This window comes from Frieseomelitta varia, unplaced genomic scaffold (assembly GCF_011392965.1).
Source record: "Frieseomelitta varia isolate USP_RPSP 00005682 unplaced genomic scaffold, Fvar_1.2 scaffold_89, whole genome shotgun sequence".
Lineage (NCBI taxonomy): Eukaryota > Metazoa > Arthropoda > Insecta > Hymenoptera > Apidae > Frieseomelitta > Frieseomelitta varia.
This window is the reverse complement of record NW_025110689.1, coordinates 250,061-263,763: the sequence shown is the minus strand read 5'-3', so window position 1 is coordinate 263,763 and position 13,703 is coordinate 250,061. Positions and strand designations below refer to the sequence as shown.

Genomic DNA, 13,703 nt, shown 5'->3' with positions numbered 1-13,703 from the left:
TGACATAAGCAGTTAATACATATTAAGTTTATTATTTTAATAATGTTTTTTTTTTTTCTTTAGTTCAATCGAACAAATGATCGTTCTTCCCTCATTTTGGTACAGTTAACCAACTAAAATTATAATAAATAAAAATTCTCGACCGCTTGAGTTTGCATGTAAGAGTCATCCGATAAACGGTGTGAACGCAGTTTAGCATTTGCTAAATGTAAACTTTTATATTCGTCCTTGAAGTATCCATGATACATTAACAAGTAGCTTGTATTAATTTTAGTACAATTCAAAAGTTCGATCCATCGAATCAAGATCCACGACATCGAGATGGATCGATATAGGTGTCGCTAAAAGCGACCTTCTACAGTAAAGTGTCTGTAAACCAAAGAAATAATAATTAAATATCAAATATTTGAAAAAGAGAGAAAGTTGTATTCGAGATGCGTATTACCAGTGTACTTCTCTACAAAGTTCATAATATTCCTTACAGATATCGTGGGTATGTACAAACGATTCCTTCATTCTGATAAAGTTTAGAGGTTATTTTTTAGTTATTCCATCGTCGTGCATATCTTTATTGTGTTGTGATAATTGATGAATAACAAAATACAGAATGTAGTGTTCAGTACAATGTTATTACGGCGAAAGAAATGTCATTTAAAAAAATTAATTTTACTTCTCTAACCTATCGTAGCGTTATGAATTAAGGTTATGTTTGTTATATGAATGTGTCATATCAATAACATTATCAACGATGTGTAAATATGATATTGAATACAGGAAATACGGCATACAAAAAAAGCCAACATTGAGAGATATCAAGCAATTTAAAGAAGATCTGGAAAGGGAGGAAGCCAACATGTTAATCCTAAGGCATCCTTACCTTACAAGCGAACAATCACAGGGTCATATGTGCAAGAATAAGGAAAAAATATACAAAAATCTGCTAAATCAATGGAGAGAAGATGTAAATGCGAAATTTAACAAAAAAATCACTATCATGGATCGATTGAATCATCTTAGAGTAACAGAAAGCTGGGATTAATATTTATTTCCATAAATAATTACAAATGATTACTTTATTAAAAATAAAAGGTCTTATTAAATAAAAACATATAATGTACAATATAAGTGTTATAAAAGCAAAGTGCAATGTTACTTTAAGCTTTCATTTAATTTAAAATTCTACAAAAATAGACTATAGAAGTACAAAAATGCATTATAGAATGTAATATCATTGTGAGTTTCCTTTGCTTCATTTTCATTTTTATATATCTTTGATTCATGGATCTACGACAGACTCGGTTTCAAATCTAATCTGTAAATCTTTCGGTTTGTTTCTTATCCAGTCAAACCGTTGTTTTTCAATCTCCGCTTCTGTCAATATATTTCCTTCCTGAAGGAAATTTGCAAAGTCTGCTGCAATAGGATCTGCTCCAACACTACTTATAGCAATAACTTTACCATCTTTAATGTAGTATGCAAAGAATTCTAAATTTTCCAAGGACCCATAAATTCTTACTTTATCTGGTTTTCCATGTCCTATAAAATTTTCAATAGTTGCAATAATAGCATAACGTTTCACCTCTCTTTTTTCATATACTAGATATAAAAATATAACACACCAACATATCTGTAACTCTTGCCAAATAGTGTTGTCCAGAAAAATGGTACAGCATTCAAGGGAGTAATTTTAGCACATATATTTAATGCTGCTATTTTACCATGGTAATGAGCTAATGGATAATGACCTATTGCAGCTGAGATATCATCAGAACCAAATAACGGTGCATATGCTATATCACCACCTGCATATACGTTTTCCACGTTTGTTTTCAAGTACTGAAATTAAACTAGAGTTAGAATATTCTATCTCCTAAAGTTTATACCTAAATTCATTCATTGCTGAATAATGATTTACCTTATCCACTACAATACTGCCATCTTGTAACATTTCAATAGGACTATCCTTTAACCAATCTGTATATAATTTAGATCCAATCCCAATAATCACTATATCAGCAGGAAGTACTTCACCATTAGTAAGTACAACTGAGCCTACAGCAGACTTTTCATCCTCTTTCGCAACAAACTGTGCGATGTTACGTTCAAATATAAATTTGATGCCTTAAAAAATATTTGGTTATTTTTCGTCCATTTTGATATAATCATCTTGATATTGTACCTTGTTCTTCAAAATGGCGTTTGATTCTATCGCCGATTGCTGTACCAAAAACTGGTTGTAAAGGAACTGTACCCCTCCCTATGATGGTAACAGATGCGCATTTATTTACACAATAAGCAGCAGCTTCCATACCAATAAAGCCTAATCCAAGTACTACAATATGTTTATCTGGTGACAACTTGGAGGATATAGCTTGAGAATCCACATAATTTCTTAATACATGAATGTTAGCTAAACTAGCATTAGGTATATCGGGCTCTCTGGCCATACTTCCAGTACAAATAAATAAATAATTATACGTTAATTTTTCATGGTTACTCAATTGAACAACATTGTCGCTTGTACTTAATCCTGCAATGAATTTGTTGTGAAACTTGATTGAATTTCACACAAAGGAAAAGTAATTTGTATTAATTTTACCTGTTGCCTCTACACCCCGTTTAATTTCAATCTTGTGATTTTTATAAAATGAAAGTGGCCTCAAAACTATCTTTTCAATGCTTAGATCTAATGTTTTGGATACTTTCACTCTATCGTATGGTACTGTGTTTTCCTTACAAACCATAATAATATTTCCTGTGAAACCTTCTTGTCGTAAACTTTCTGCACAAACTGCAGCTGCTGGCCCACCTCCAACTATTACAACAGTAGTTTGGTTACTAGGGTCTTGTTCACACATTTGTTTGGTCCTTTTATTAAACTCTAAATCTTTACGCTTTCCTTTCACACGTACAAGGCCACTACTATCCACATTTACCTGTTGATTTAAGATTTAAATTTTATTCCATGAAAATGAAGAACAGACACACTTGCCAAGTTAAATTACCTGGAAACAGGGTAAGGAGTCCAATCCTGGGTAATCTTCTATATCCCCTGTTTTGATGTTAAAACATGCACCATGCCATGGGCATCTCACTCTTCCATCTCCCAGTGCTCCTGTATGAAGCAATGCTCCATAATGCGTACACTTTGTACCAATAGCATGTAACTCTCCTTTCTGTTTGATCAACAAAACTTTTGCTCCAGTTTCTCCAAGTGGCAAAAGTTTCATTTCATTTTCTTTGATATCCGTTTCTTTGCACACCACATCTTCAATGTAGTCATACTTTTCTGGTTTACCTGAGTAGATGTGAATTATTCCAGTTAAAAATTCAATTACATTAATCATTCATTATGCGGAATTAATTTATCTCTTTCTTTTTTTAATTTGGTTAACTCGCGCTAAATGTCAATACAAATAAATCAAATTCGTTAGAATGTTCATTAGATTCATTGGCGTGCAAATGGCAAGCCCTTAACTCACAACTGCAACAACATTTCGCTTTATTATACGACCGCCTAATCTCTTCAACATCTTTGTTACACTCACTGCAAGTGTGAATCTTCCTGTCTTGCAATTCTGACATCTTCCTCCTATTTATTTTCAGACAAGTGTGAAATACCGAATCGAACGATAATTTCATACATCGCTTCGCGACGCAAAAGCGCATATTGCCGAAGCGTTCTACTGTCGCCGCAGTTGTCCGTCAATGTTACTTAACGTTTACATTCATTACATGAATCGCAAATTTAAGTCTACAAAGAATAGTAGTGAAACTATTAATAGTTATTATTTCGTGCATGCACGCACGTAAATGCATTGCGATTTATTGCACGTACATTCTAACACAGGTGTGCAATCTGCATTTGCGACAAATTATCGTGACTAATTTTTTAAATATAATATACAGGGAGCTACATCTATTGACAAAGACTGGCAATAATCTAGAATGGAACGCAATCTATATATGTCATCTGATACGTAATCGCTTATCGAACGTAAAAACCCATCCGTTAGTTAAGTTCATTATACATAAGCGAAAGATCGATATTTTGACAATGATTATATATATATTCAATTAAATTATTTATGTGTGCATATACATAAATTATAATTTTAGAATTTCATATATAATTTTTTCAAATTGAATATAGATGACAAAGAACAAAAAGAAAAGTTGCTTATTACAGAAATTTTCCTCGTTGCTATAAGGAAAGGAAGGTTCCATTTCTTGGCATGCATCGAATGTACAGAAACATCAATATTTCTCGGATATATTATTGAATAACCTGATGTAATACAACTTAAGAAAAAGAAAATATAATTCGCACCTGTCTTCTCCGATTTATCCGGCGCATTGTTGGAACTCCTTGGAAGCAATCCTTTGCAATTAATTCCACCCATTTGTGCGTTTCAATCAATGCCACTCGTGAACGGTTCCAGCTGCGTTATCGTGATATCTGTAAATTATCTGACTATTTGGATTTCTACAATTACCTATACTTACGCCACTAAAAATTGTTTCAACCATGACGATTGACCTTGCGTTACTAAAAGTGTTTTAGATAAACTTTCACTTATTCGTGGAACAATGAATCAGAACTTATCGAGGCACGAAATTGGTTCAAAACCTCTTAGAAATTGCGATACATTATAAAAGACCAGAGGATCGTTTGTAACGTGATTAAATGTATAAAAAACATTTCAGATAAAACGTTAGAACATTTTTTTTAAATTACAAATGTAAAAGATAGTTTTATCGTTCAAAATATAAACGTTTTATTGTTAATACGATACGATAGTTTTTATTTACTTAATGTCAGTTTTCGATGTTCTGCGATAGATTTGAATTTTACAATTTGCAATCTGTCAGTTTCGAGATAAAAGCAAGAACGTACTGTCATTTTAACTTTGCTCAATGCACTATGACCGGCGGCAACTTGTTGCAATGATTCAGAGAACATTCATTCTCGCTTTTAAAGGAAAGTCGAAATCGATTTTTGTATAGGACGTTGCGCATATACGCATATTTCACGGACAAATAATATTCTATAGATTAGGGACGTTGAGAAGAAACGATGCCAGTTTATCCTTGGGAACAACAGCGCTCCCTTGAAACTTATTGCCAAAAATTCGCAAGTTTACAGTTCTAAATTACTGTTCAAAAACAATAATTCAGATATTGAATGTACTTTGTGTGGAATTGAAAACTATTCGAGCAAGGGCTTTGATCTATTGAATAGACTTCGTAAATATCGTACTCTAAATTCAGAAATGAAACATAAGGTAGAACCTGAGGAACTAATTCGAAAAATGAAAATGTAAAATTCATAACAATCAAATGTGAACACTGAAATAGTAGCGGCAAAATATGTGTTGCATTATATAGTTCTCTAATTCACCGCTGTTTCAGCGTAGAGTGCGCCACAGACGAGATCTAGTCATTGACTATGTAATTAGCATAGACTGGACATCCAATTTTTCGTGTCCATGGTATAGTGCGCCAAAAAACCAAGGTCTGGTCGATATTCCAGACCCTGAGATACGAAGTTCCATTTAATGTCCAGTCTATCCTATTTCTAATCAATGGTATTGTATATCAGGTCTATTTTACGTATAGTCAATGATTAAAATTAATACTCTTATTTATACGACGTTAAGTCCTGTTAATTTTATATTAATCATATAAAAAAAGGACGATGAAGTTTATTATTATGATTCATTTATAGCTATTAAATGTTTCATGTTTTTCATGTTACGACTGTCTTTTATTTTTGTGACTAAGAATAAGACATAAAAACATTTTATGCAGTATACATGTTTCAAATATGTAAGCAAAGAAAAAAAAAAATATATATATATATATAAATTGAAGAAATAAAGTTCGAATTTAATAAAATGTAAGAATTAAACGGAGTTGTTGCATTCTATCTGTGGTCACTGAGTTCATTCATGTATTTATTCTATTTATTAGGGTATAGAATTTATTCTATTTATTAAGGTATAGAATTGTGAGGTAATTTACAGAGAAATATTTTTAAAAATTATGCAAATTTATGCACATTTATTTATATATATGATATATTTTAGTTGCTAGACTGGAAATATATTTTTAAAAGAATTTCGACATGATTTCCAAAACTGTATGCATCACTCAAGAGGGTCCAGCAAATGCATTGGCACTTAGTAAAGACAATAGTCAAGTTGTTATAGCAGGACGTAATGGTGAGTTATTTGACAATAAAAAATTAATATTCTGAAGAAGTAATATTACTATTTTATATTGCAGTTTTCAAAATATTTACTTTATTAGAAGATAGATTTGAGGAAGCTTGTAATTTACGTGTGGGAAAAAATTTAAATTTAAATTTTTCTTGTAATGATGTTGCTTGGAATCTTATTGATGGTAAGTGGAATTAATGCTTTGTTATTGAATTAATTTTTTCCATTTTTTTTTTGACTAACAAACCAAAAGGATTATGAATAATTTCTTTCTTCAGATCATATATTAGCCACTGCAGCTACAAACGGTGCAGTAGTAGTATGGAACTTAAATAAATCATCCAGATCCAAGCAAGAACATGTTTTTATCGATCATAAAAGGACTGTAAATAAAGTAAGTTTCCATATGACAGAACCTATGTGGTTAATATCAGGTTCTCAAGATGGCACTATGAAATGCTTTGATTTGAGAATAAAAGAAGCTACTAAAACCTTTTATAGGTAAATACATAATTAGCATGCATTTCGATATATACTGAAATGTATTAGATAATATTGTTGATCTCAGTAATACAGAATCGGTGAGAGATGTACAATTTTGTCCCCATTCACCTCATACTTTTGCTGCTGTTTCTGAAAATGGACATGTGCAACAATGGGACCTACGTAAACCAGACCGTTACTTTCAACATTTTACTGCTCATAGTGGTCCCATATTTGCTTGTGATTGGCATCCAGAAGCTGTTTGGCTCGCAACTGCCTCTAGAGATAAAACTATTAAGGTAGCTGACAATTATCTACTTTGTTTCTCATTTGAATCAAAATTAATGTATGCGAAATGTTATTTATAGGTTTGGGACTTATCAGGCAAACCAAGTTGTGATTACGTTATACATACAATAGCATCAGTAGGTCGTATAAAATGGAGACCTCAAAGGAAACATCATATATCCAGTTGTGCCCTTGTAGTAGACTGTAGTATAAATGTATGGGATATTCGTAGGCCTTATATACCTTTTGCAAGTTTTAATGAACATAAAGACGTCCCGACCGGTGTTGCATGGAGAGGCAATCCACAGTCTTTTTTGTCAACTAGTAGGGTAATAAAAGCATTAGAATATTTACAGTGAAATATTAAATTATTGAAAGATATTCAGTAGAATATTTTTGATGTAGGACTGTACATTGTATCATCATGTGTTCAAAGATGCAACTAGACCTGCGAGTAAAGCAAATCCGCAAGGTATCGCGTTGAATTCCAAAGGAGATATTGCATATGCTTGTAAAGTGAACGTTCATGTTACAACTACAATGAAGCAATTAACCAATATCATGAGGTTAGTAAAATTGCTATTTAAACAAACACGATCCTGGAAAAATCTATGAAAATGAATCGGTAAATATAATTCAATAATTATTTATAGGAAGACGCCAGCAATGAATGATACGTTTTACATGGCATCTAGCGTCATGCATAGATTTGCTATAAATATGCCACGGGAACCGAAGTGGTTTAAAGCCTGTGCAGAAGGTTATTTGCTTTCTGGAAGATTAAATGACATTTGTGATCATAATGCCATTGTTGCCAGAAATGCCGGTCGAAATGATGTATGCAGTCGTTTAACTTAACGTCATTCTTTCTCACTTTCATATTATTAATATAAAAAAATCAACTTTGATTAGATCAGTACGGTGTGGAATATTATAAAAACCCTATATACGAATCCTCTGGGAGCTATTTTAAAAACACCTCCGACCGCTTCCAAAGAGGATATAGTGAATACACTAAATTTAGCACAGATTACAATGGGACCTAGTATAGATCAATCGAGTGCAGGTAAAAATATCAATATAATTAAGTAACAAACGGTCTTATCTAAAAGTTTCACGAGTAATTAAAGTTCTACAAACTTTCAATGACGTTTGTAATATCGTTTTCAAGTACATGAAAATGATGTAAAGTCACTGCAAGGAGAAGTGACAGGAGCAACCAGCGGAGGTGATGATGAGACAGAGACAGACGAAACACCGGAAAATCAACATTCCATAGGATCTATGTTACCTAGGTAAAATTAATTACATTCATGGAAAATATTGCGCATGATGTCTATATTTAATACATTGATATTGCCTTATGTGAAAATATCTAGCTACAGACGAGCGTTTATTGATCATAAAGAGACATCGAAAGGAGATTTTTTATTCGGTGAGAGTGACTTTGAACCAATGATTATGGAGTATACTTCCAGTTATATACATAATATGATAAATAATGACAATGACTGGACATTGTCCAAAGAAGCATTTCCTTTGCGGCATGAAATAAAAGACAGATCTCCACCACCGGAACAGTTTCCAAATCATCCGCCGGATATTAACGAAGACTGTGCTTCGTTGATGATCGAAGATCAACCGAGTCAATTGATAGTCTCAAATATACCTAAACCGCAATTTTGGGATCCTACGAATTTGATCGAAGAAGCTTTAAAGCATCATGCTGCGCTTAGGGATATACAAACTTCCGCATCGATTCTTATCGCGTTAGGAGAGAAACGAAAAAACTTGAACATCGAAACTGCTGTTCAAGAACATTGGATATTAGAATACTTGGATATGCTTGCAAGATTTAAACTTTGGAACGTGGCTACACAGGTTAGTGACAAATTATTATTAAAATATCTTAATGACACTCAAATGGAAAACAGACACAGTAAGATAGGTTCATGTATATCGACAGATTATTCAATCGGTCTGGATTCCATCTGTGTCACAATTAAATCAACAGTCAACTGTAATACACGCGTGCTGTTCAACTTGTTCAAAACCGTTGCAACGTGCAGCGTGGTTTTGCGATCGATGTCACACATCTCACCACGCGCTCTGCTCAGTTTGTCACCAGGTGAGCTATCGAATTATGATCGCTTCTTGCATTGTTCTCACGCGTTTTATATTCATCTGTATAGGTTGTTCGGGGAATTTACGCGTGGTGCCAGGGTTGTACACACGGTGGTCACGTTGTTCACATGAACGAATGGTTCAGTTGTAATCGACAATGTCCTACAGGATGCGGTCATATATGCGAATACACTTAAAGATATTGCGGTGTGATAACGATCACAGTGTTCCATAGATTTCGTAAGTGTTAAAAATATAGAAAACGTTATGAAATATCAAATGTATATAAAAAGATTAAATTATTTATTGATTATATTTTTCTAAGTTGTATAATAGGGATTAAAACGCGCGTGTGAGTATATTGTGTATATTGTATCTTCAGTTCTGAAATAATATCACATTTTTTTTCGCTGAGATAAATTGTACAAAAATAGATTTACATTTAAAATATTTAGTTGCTTTCAGCAGCTCTATCCTTAAATGTCTCTATTTTGTTATTGTTTTGTATTTCAACTATTAAATAACGAGCGATAAAAAATGTTACAAAATCTTGTAAGTTTTTACAAAAAACAAAAACAAGTAAACAAATTTAATATGGAATATTCTAACTATTCTTTTCATTGACTTTCATTATAACGCTCTTTACTTCGGTATACGCTTCAAGACCGTATTGTCCGAGTTCTCTTCCGTGTCCAGACATTTTGAAACCGCCAAATGGCGTTTGAGGTGTCAGGACGTTGTATGTGTTAACCCTATAAACATGTATCAAGTAATATAAAGAACAAGAAATAGAAGAAAAGAACTATTGTACACATTTCCCAACGTACCATACGGTGCCAGCACGGAGCCTTTGTATAACGTAGTTTGCCTTATCGATATCTTTTGTAAACACCGCTGCTGCCAATCCATAATCAGTAGCATTAGCACGTCCAATAACTTCGTTTAAGCTACTAAATTTCAGGATTTGTTGAACTGGTCCGAAGATCTGCAACAAATATCAGTATGTGATAATGCAAATACTTTGCCTTCTGCGATTTATAAAAATCTGCTATATTAATTTGTATTTACCTCCTCCCTAGCAATAGTCATATGATCCTCAACATTGGCAAATACTGTGGGCGCAACAAAGTAACCTTTATCACCAACCTTCGTACCACCGGCAAGCAATTTCGCCCCTTGATTTTTGCCCGTTTCAATCATGGATATGATCTTGTTTGTTTGTTCCGCGTCGATCTGTTTATGCAAAAGCATTATAAAATTTAATATATGTACACGCTGATCTGGTTTTATATAGAGTAATTTATATACCTGTGGGCCTTGTTCTACATTTTCATCAAACGGATCGCCAACAACTCTGGTTTTAGCGCGTGCCGCACTTCGCTGCACAAACTCGTCATAAATGCTGTCGGCAACGAAAGTTCTCGAGCCGGCGCAGCAACACTGACCCTAATGAAAGCATACAACAATCGGTACAACGCATCTGCAGAGATTTCGTTTCGGAATTTAAAAGCTATGACGTTACCATGTTGTAAAACAGTGCGAAGTGAGCTGTTTCCACAGCATGATCAAGATCTGCGTCACTCAAGATTATATTTGGAGATTTTCCGCCAAGTTCCAACGTGGTCCTCTTCAAATTGCTCATCGCGGCGCCTTGTTTTATCAGCTTTCCAACCTCGGTGGAACCGGTAAACGCTATTTTATCGACTAAATTATGAGCGACCAGTGCAGCACCCGTTTTACCATTACCGGGGACGACATTGATCACTCCTTCAGGAAATCCAGCATCTTTGGACAATTGAGCTACATACAAAGCTGTTAAGGCTGTTTGCTCGGCCGGTTTCAATACGATAACATTTCCTACAAATCATCAGTTGTTATGTAATAAATATGTTAGGCAATAGTTACTGGCAATAGACTGCGATACACATGTTAAACGTATTGAATAACATTAGTATAACATTATGTGTGAATGAAACTTAAACATTTTTGACCAGTCAATTCATATCCATTACGGCTATTATTGAACAATTAGATATTCACATTGACGCAATGTTATTCAATTATATATACCGGTCGCCAGAGCAGGTCCCAACTTCCAAGCCATCATAAGAAGGGGGAAATTCCATGGAATAATCTGACCGCAAACGCCAACTGGCTCGTGGCGGGTGTATGCCAGATATTTTCCATCGATGGGAATAACTTGGCCATGATTCTTATCGGCCCATCCCGCGTAGTATCGCAGTGTCGCTATACTTTGAGGTACGTCGAACTCATAAGCCGACGAATAAGGCTTCCCATTGTCTAGCGTTTCTAAAGACTGAGGCATACGGAGCTCTTCAGTTTTATCACTGTTTATCGGTATTTGGTTCACGATTTGGAATATTTCTTACCGCGAGATAAGTGCGATTCTCTTCTATTAAATCGGCCAATTTGTTCAATAATACACCACGTTGCGAAGCGTCCATGGTTCTCCATGGCGAGCCAAATTTAAAGGCTTTGTTGGCTGCTTGGACGGCCGCATCGATGTCCGCGGCGTCACCTTCCTGCACCTCCGCGATCGTTTCGCCAGTTGCAGGGTTTATCGTAGGGAACGTTTTTCCAGATTTCGATCGGTGCCATTCGTTATCGATAAAAATCTGCAATTTCATCGTCGCACGAATAAATTCCAATAAAATAATACGTCACAGAAATATAAATAACGTTATTTGGAAAATATGCATGATTCAGCAGTGTAAATTAAAATGAAAAATGAAATTACGTTTCAAGGATTTTACGTATAAAGAATGAGGCTTCATCTAGTGGCTTGAAATCATGCTGCAACTTCCGAAATATACGTACACATTGAAAATACAGTGGATTTTTATGATTTTTTTGCGAAATAAGAGGATTGTATTGTACAAGGCAAATATAAATAAATTAGTAAATATATTTATACGTCGAGAAAAATTGGTGCTGCAGTAATGCCCCCACTCTCGTACATAGAAATCCATAAGTTATTTAGCATTTTCTAATTTTATATTAAATATAATATTTATTAAGATAAATAAATTTGATCCAATTTTATTAATAATATTAATATTTTATATAATATTTATCAAGATAGGGCTATAATGTATTCATTATACGTCCAAAATATATTAGTTTTTCTTACAACAGGTACGCAATGATGAATTAATTATGAGTATGTCGATATGGTGAACGACCAAGACAAATGTAAATGTCCGGAGACAAATCAGTGTTGAGTGTAAAAACATATATAAAAAAAACATCGTATTGATACGCATTTGCAAAAAATGCAATGTATTATACAGAACGTGACACAGATAAGTAATCAAAGTTAAACGTAAAATTACAAATGTTATAGCGAATGTGATGATATTATCAATTATCAATTCTCGTAATGAATTGCACGATGTTTTTCTATTTGCTTGAATTGCACGCAACAATATTTAACAAATATTTGATTTTAGACTCGAATAAAGAGATATCTTCATTTGATCCTAGAATTAAATAAAAAGATATCTTCGTTTAACGAAAAATGTGTATCGTGTGCTTCAAAATCTATCTATCTTCGTTCAATTTTAAAACTAATTCCAAAACAAATCTTTCGTCTTTGACTTTCGTAACAATGAACAACAATAAACCTCGGGACATTTGAATAAACGCGTTGTGACCGTTTGTGACCTGAACATTCGTTTCGTCAAATCATTGGCTGTTAAATGTAAAACTACATAAGAGTTTTCATTTTAGGAAAAATCCGTGAATCTAAGGAAGATCCACAGAAGAAAGGAGACTCCTCTGGAAATTGAATGATACGTGTTACATACGTACTTACATATATCTCTCGAGATGTAAATAAGGGATTCAATAAGAAACAATACTTACTCCTGTATAAAGAATTGCAGGATTTCTCTCTGGTTGTACTTTAGCAGCAGTTGATAAGTACCGTGATAATTGAACGTTTTTCAACAATCGCAGCATCGTTAGTTTTTTGTCTTCTTTTCAGTAAGCAGTATAACCACATCCGACACATACACTAGTAGAGAGGCTACTGCTTCCTGTCGGCATTGGTACAGTGCCCGAGTTCGAGGTTAGTTGCGTAGTTGCGCGCGTGTGTTGCGTGAAGCAAATTTGCACATGCGCATTAGTCTTTTTCTTTAATCTTGAGGCATCATATATATTTAATTGGGAGATAAGTTTGTTTTCAAAATGGTATCGTATCACAGGAATTATAAACAAACATTTTCGATAAGTATGCATACAATGACTCAATAACTTAACATGTGTAAAAAGAGTATGTATGTACATATACGCTATTATCTTGATGATACTAGACACCTACATGCATGAAGTTTTATCTTCTAATCTGATTTAAGTTTCATTAGAAAACAATTGGCTCTGTTTAATCATATTGCAATATACCGTATCCAGAATTCAAAATTTTATACATGCAGATTTATACTGTGTGAAATGTTGCTAAATATTATTCACGATCTGTAACGTGAATAATCGAAAAAAATTTATTGTTCGATATTATGCTTGGCCATCAGACAGTCTTAATATAATCTATCTTTTGTAGTTTTTCGA

General features: G+C 33.8%; 4 protein-coding genes across 14 annotated transcripts; 2 read left to right on the top strand and 2 right to left on the bottom strand.

The window, feature by feature from the left end:
- Positions 1 to 309: 309 nt before the first annotated feature.
- LOC122537183 (ribosomal protein 63, mitochondrial) lies at positions 310 to 1,110 on the top strand. The gene is made up of 2 exons (XM_043670181.1): positions 310 to 493; positions 775 to 1,110. The coding sequence occupies exons 1-2, from the start codon at positions 435 to 437 to the stop codon at positions 1,037 to 1,039; spliced, it is 324 nt and encodes a 107-aa protein (XP_043526116.1). The 5' UTR covers positions 310 to 434; the 3' UTR covers positions 1,040 to 1,110.
- A 141-nt stretch (positions 1,111 to 1,251) lies between these two features.
- LOC122537178 (apoptosis-inducing factor 3-like) lies at positions 1,252 to 5,038 on the bottom strand. Of its 5 annotated transcripts, none has more exons than XM_043670175.1 (8): positions 4,898 to 5,038; positions 4,331 to 4,459; positions 3,006 to 3,298; positions 2,600 to 2,936; positions 2,180 to 2,530; positions 1,916 to 2,121; positions 1,620 to 1,836; positions 1,252 to 1,536 (listed from the first exon to the last, which is right to left on the bottom strand). In XM_043670175.1, exons 2-8 carry the CDS (start codon positions 4,401 to 4,403, stop codon positions 1,277 to 1,279), a joined length of 1,737 nt encoding a protein of 578 aa, XP_043526110.1. In that variant the 5' UTR covers positions 4,404 to 4,459; positions 4,898 to 5,038; the 3' UTR covers positions 1,252 to 1,276. The 5 variants fall into 5 exon arrangements, with proteins under 5 accessions (XP_043526110.1, XP_043526108.1, XP_043526105.1 ...); XM_043670173.1 differs by having other exon boundaries at positions 4,813 to 4,976; XM_043670170.1 differs by lacking the exon at positions 4,898 to 5,038 and adding an exon at positions 3,483 to 3,754 and having other exon boundaries at positions 4,331 to 4,705.
- A 328-nt stretch (positions 5,039 to 5,366) lies between these two features.
- On the top strand, positions 5,367 to 9,325 carry LOC122537175 (GATOR complex protein WDR24). 7 transcript variants are annotated; one of them, XM_043670163.1, is made up of 13 exons: positions 5,367 to 5,588; positions 6,090 to 6,224; positions 6,289 to 6,405; positions 6,500 to 6,722; positions 6,790 to 7,003; positions 7,073 to 7,321; positions 7,398 to 7,558; positions 7,646 to 7,829; positions 7,905 to 8,058; positions 8,164 to 8,287; positions 8,372 to 8,873; positions 8,959 to 9,120; positions 9,185 to 9,325. In XM_043670163.1, exons 2-13 carry the CDS (start codon positions 6,128 to 6,130, stop codon positions 9,311 to 9,313), a joined length of 2,316 nt encoding a protein of 771 aa, XP_043526098.1. In that variant the 5' UTR covers positions 5,367 to 5,588; positions 6,090 to 6,127; the 3' UTR covers positions 9,314 to 9,325. The 7 variants fall into 7 exon arrangements, with proteins under 7 accessions (XP_043526098.1, XP_043526100.1, XP_043526101.1 ...); XM_043670165.1 differs by having other exon boundaries at positions 5,367 to 5,686; positions 6,116 to 6,224; XM_043670166.1 differs by lacking the exon at positions 5,367 to 5,588 and adding an exon at positions 5,844 to 5,974 and having other exon boundaries at positions 6,119 to 6,224.
- Positions 9,326 to 9,469: 144 nt separating this feature from the next.
- Positions 9,470 to 13,198, bottom strand: LOC122537179 (aldehyde dehydrogenase, mitochondrial). The gene is made up of 8 exons (XM_043670176.1): positions 13,002 to 13,198; positions 11,507 to 11,752; positions 11,187 to 11,433; positions 10,639 to 10,973; positions 10,425 to 10,562; positions 10,185 to 10,349; positions 9,944 to 10,101; positions 9,470 to 9,868 (listed from the first exon to the last, which is right to left on the bottom strand). Exons 1-8 carry the CDS (start codon positions 13,095 to 13,097, stop codon positions 9,721 to 9,723), a joined length of 1,533 nt encoding a protein of 510 aa, XP_043526111.1. The 5' UTR covers positions 13,098 to 13,198; the 3' UTR covers positions 9,470 to 9,720.
- Between the last annotated feature and the right edge of the window lie 505 nt (positions 13,199 to 13,703).

Bases quoted from the DNA above. Each gene is read 5' to 3' on its own strand.
- LOC122537183 (XM_043670181.1), top strand. From the start codon at position 435: ATGCGTATTACCAGTGTACTTCTCTACAAAGTTCATAATATTCCTTAC. The intron at 494-774 runs GTATGTACAAAC...TATTGAATACAG, and splicing joins ATTCCTTACAGATATCGTGG to GAAATACGGCATACAAAAAA.
- LOC122537178 (XM_043670170.1), bottom strand. From the start codon at position 3,669: ATGCGCTTTTGCGTCGCGAAGCGATGTATGAAATTATCGTTCGATTCG. The intron at 2,531-2,599 runs GTAAAATTAATA...AATTCATTGCAG, and splicing joins ACGGGGTGTAGAGGCAACAG to GATTAAGTACAAGCGACAAT. The intron at 1,837-1,915 runs GTAAATCATTAT...GTTTAATTTCAG, and splicing joins GCAGTATTGTAGTGGATAAG to TACTTGAAAACAAACGTGGA.
- LOC122537175 (XM_043670163.1), top strand. From the start codon at position 6,128: ATGATTTCCAAAACTGTATGCATCACTCAAGAGGGTCCAGCAAATGCA. The intron at 6,723-6,789 runs GTAAATACATAA...TGTTGATCTCAG, and splicing joins GCTACTAAAACCTTTTATAG to TAATACAGAATCGGTGAGAG. The intron at 7,559-7,645 runs GTTAGTAAAATT...AATTATTTATAG, and splicing joins CAATTAACCAATATCATGAG to GAAGACGCCAGCAATGAATG.
- LOC122537179 (XM_043670176.1), bottom strand. From the start codon at position 13,097: ATGCTGCGATTGTTGAAAAACGTTCAATTATCACGGTACTTATCAACT. The intron at 10,974-11,186 runs GTATATATAATT...GATGATTTGTAG, and splicing joins GGGACCTGCTCTGGCGACCG to GAAATGTTATCGTATTGAAA. The intron at 10,350-10,424 runs GTATATAAATTA...TTGCATAAACAG, and splicing joins ATGTAGAACAAGGCCCACAG to ATCGACGCGGAACAAACAAA.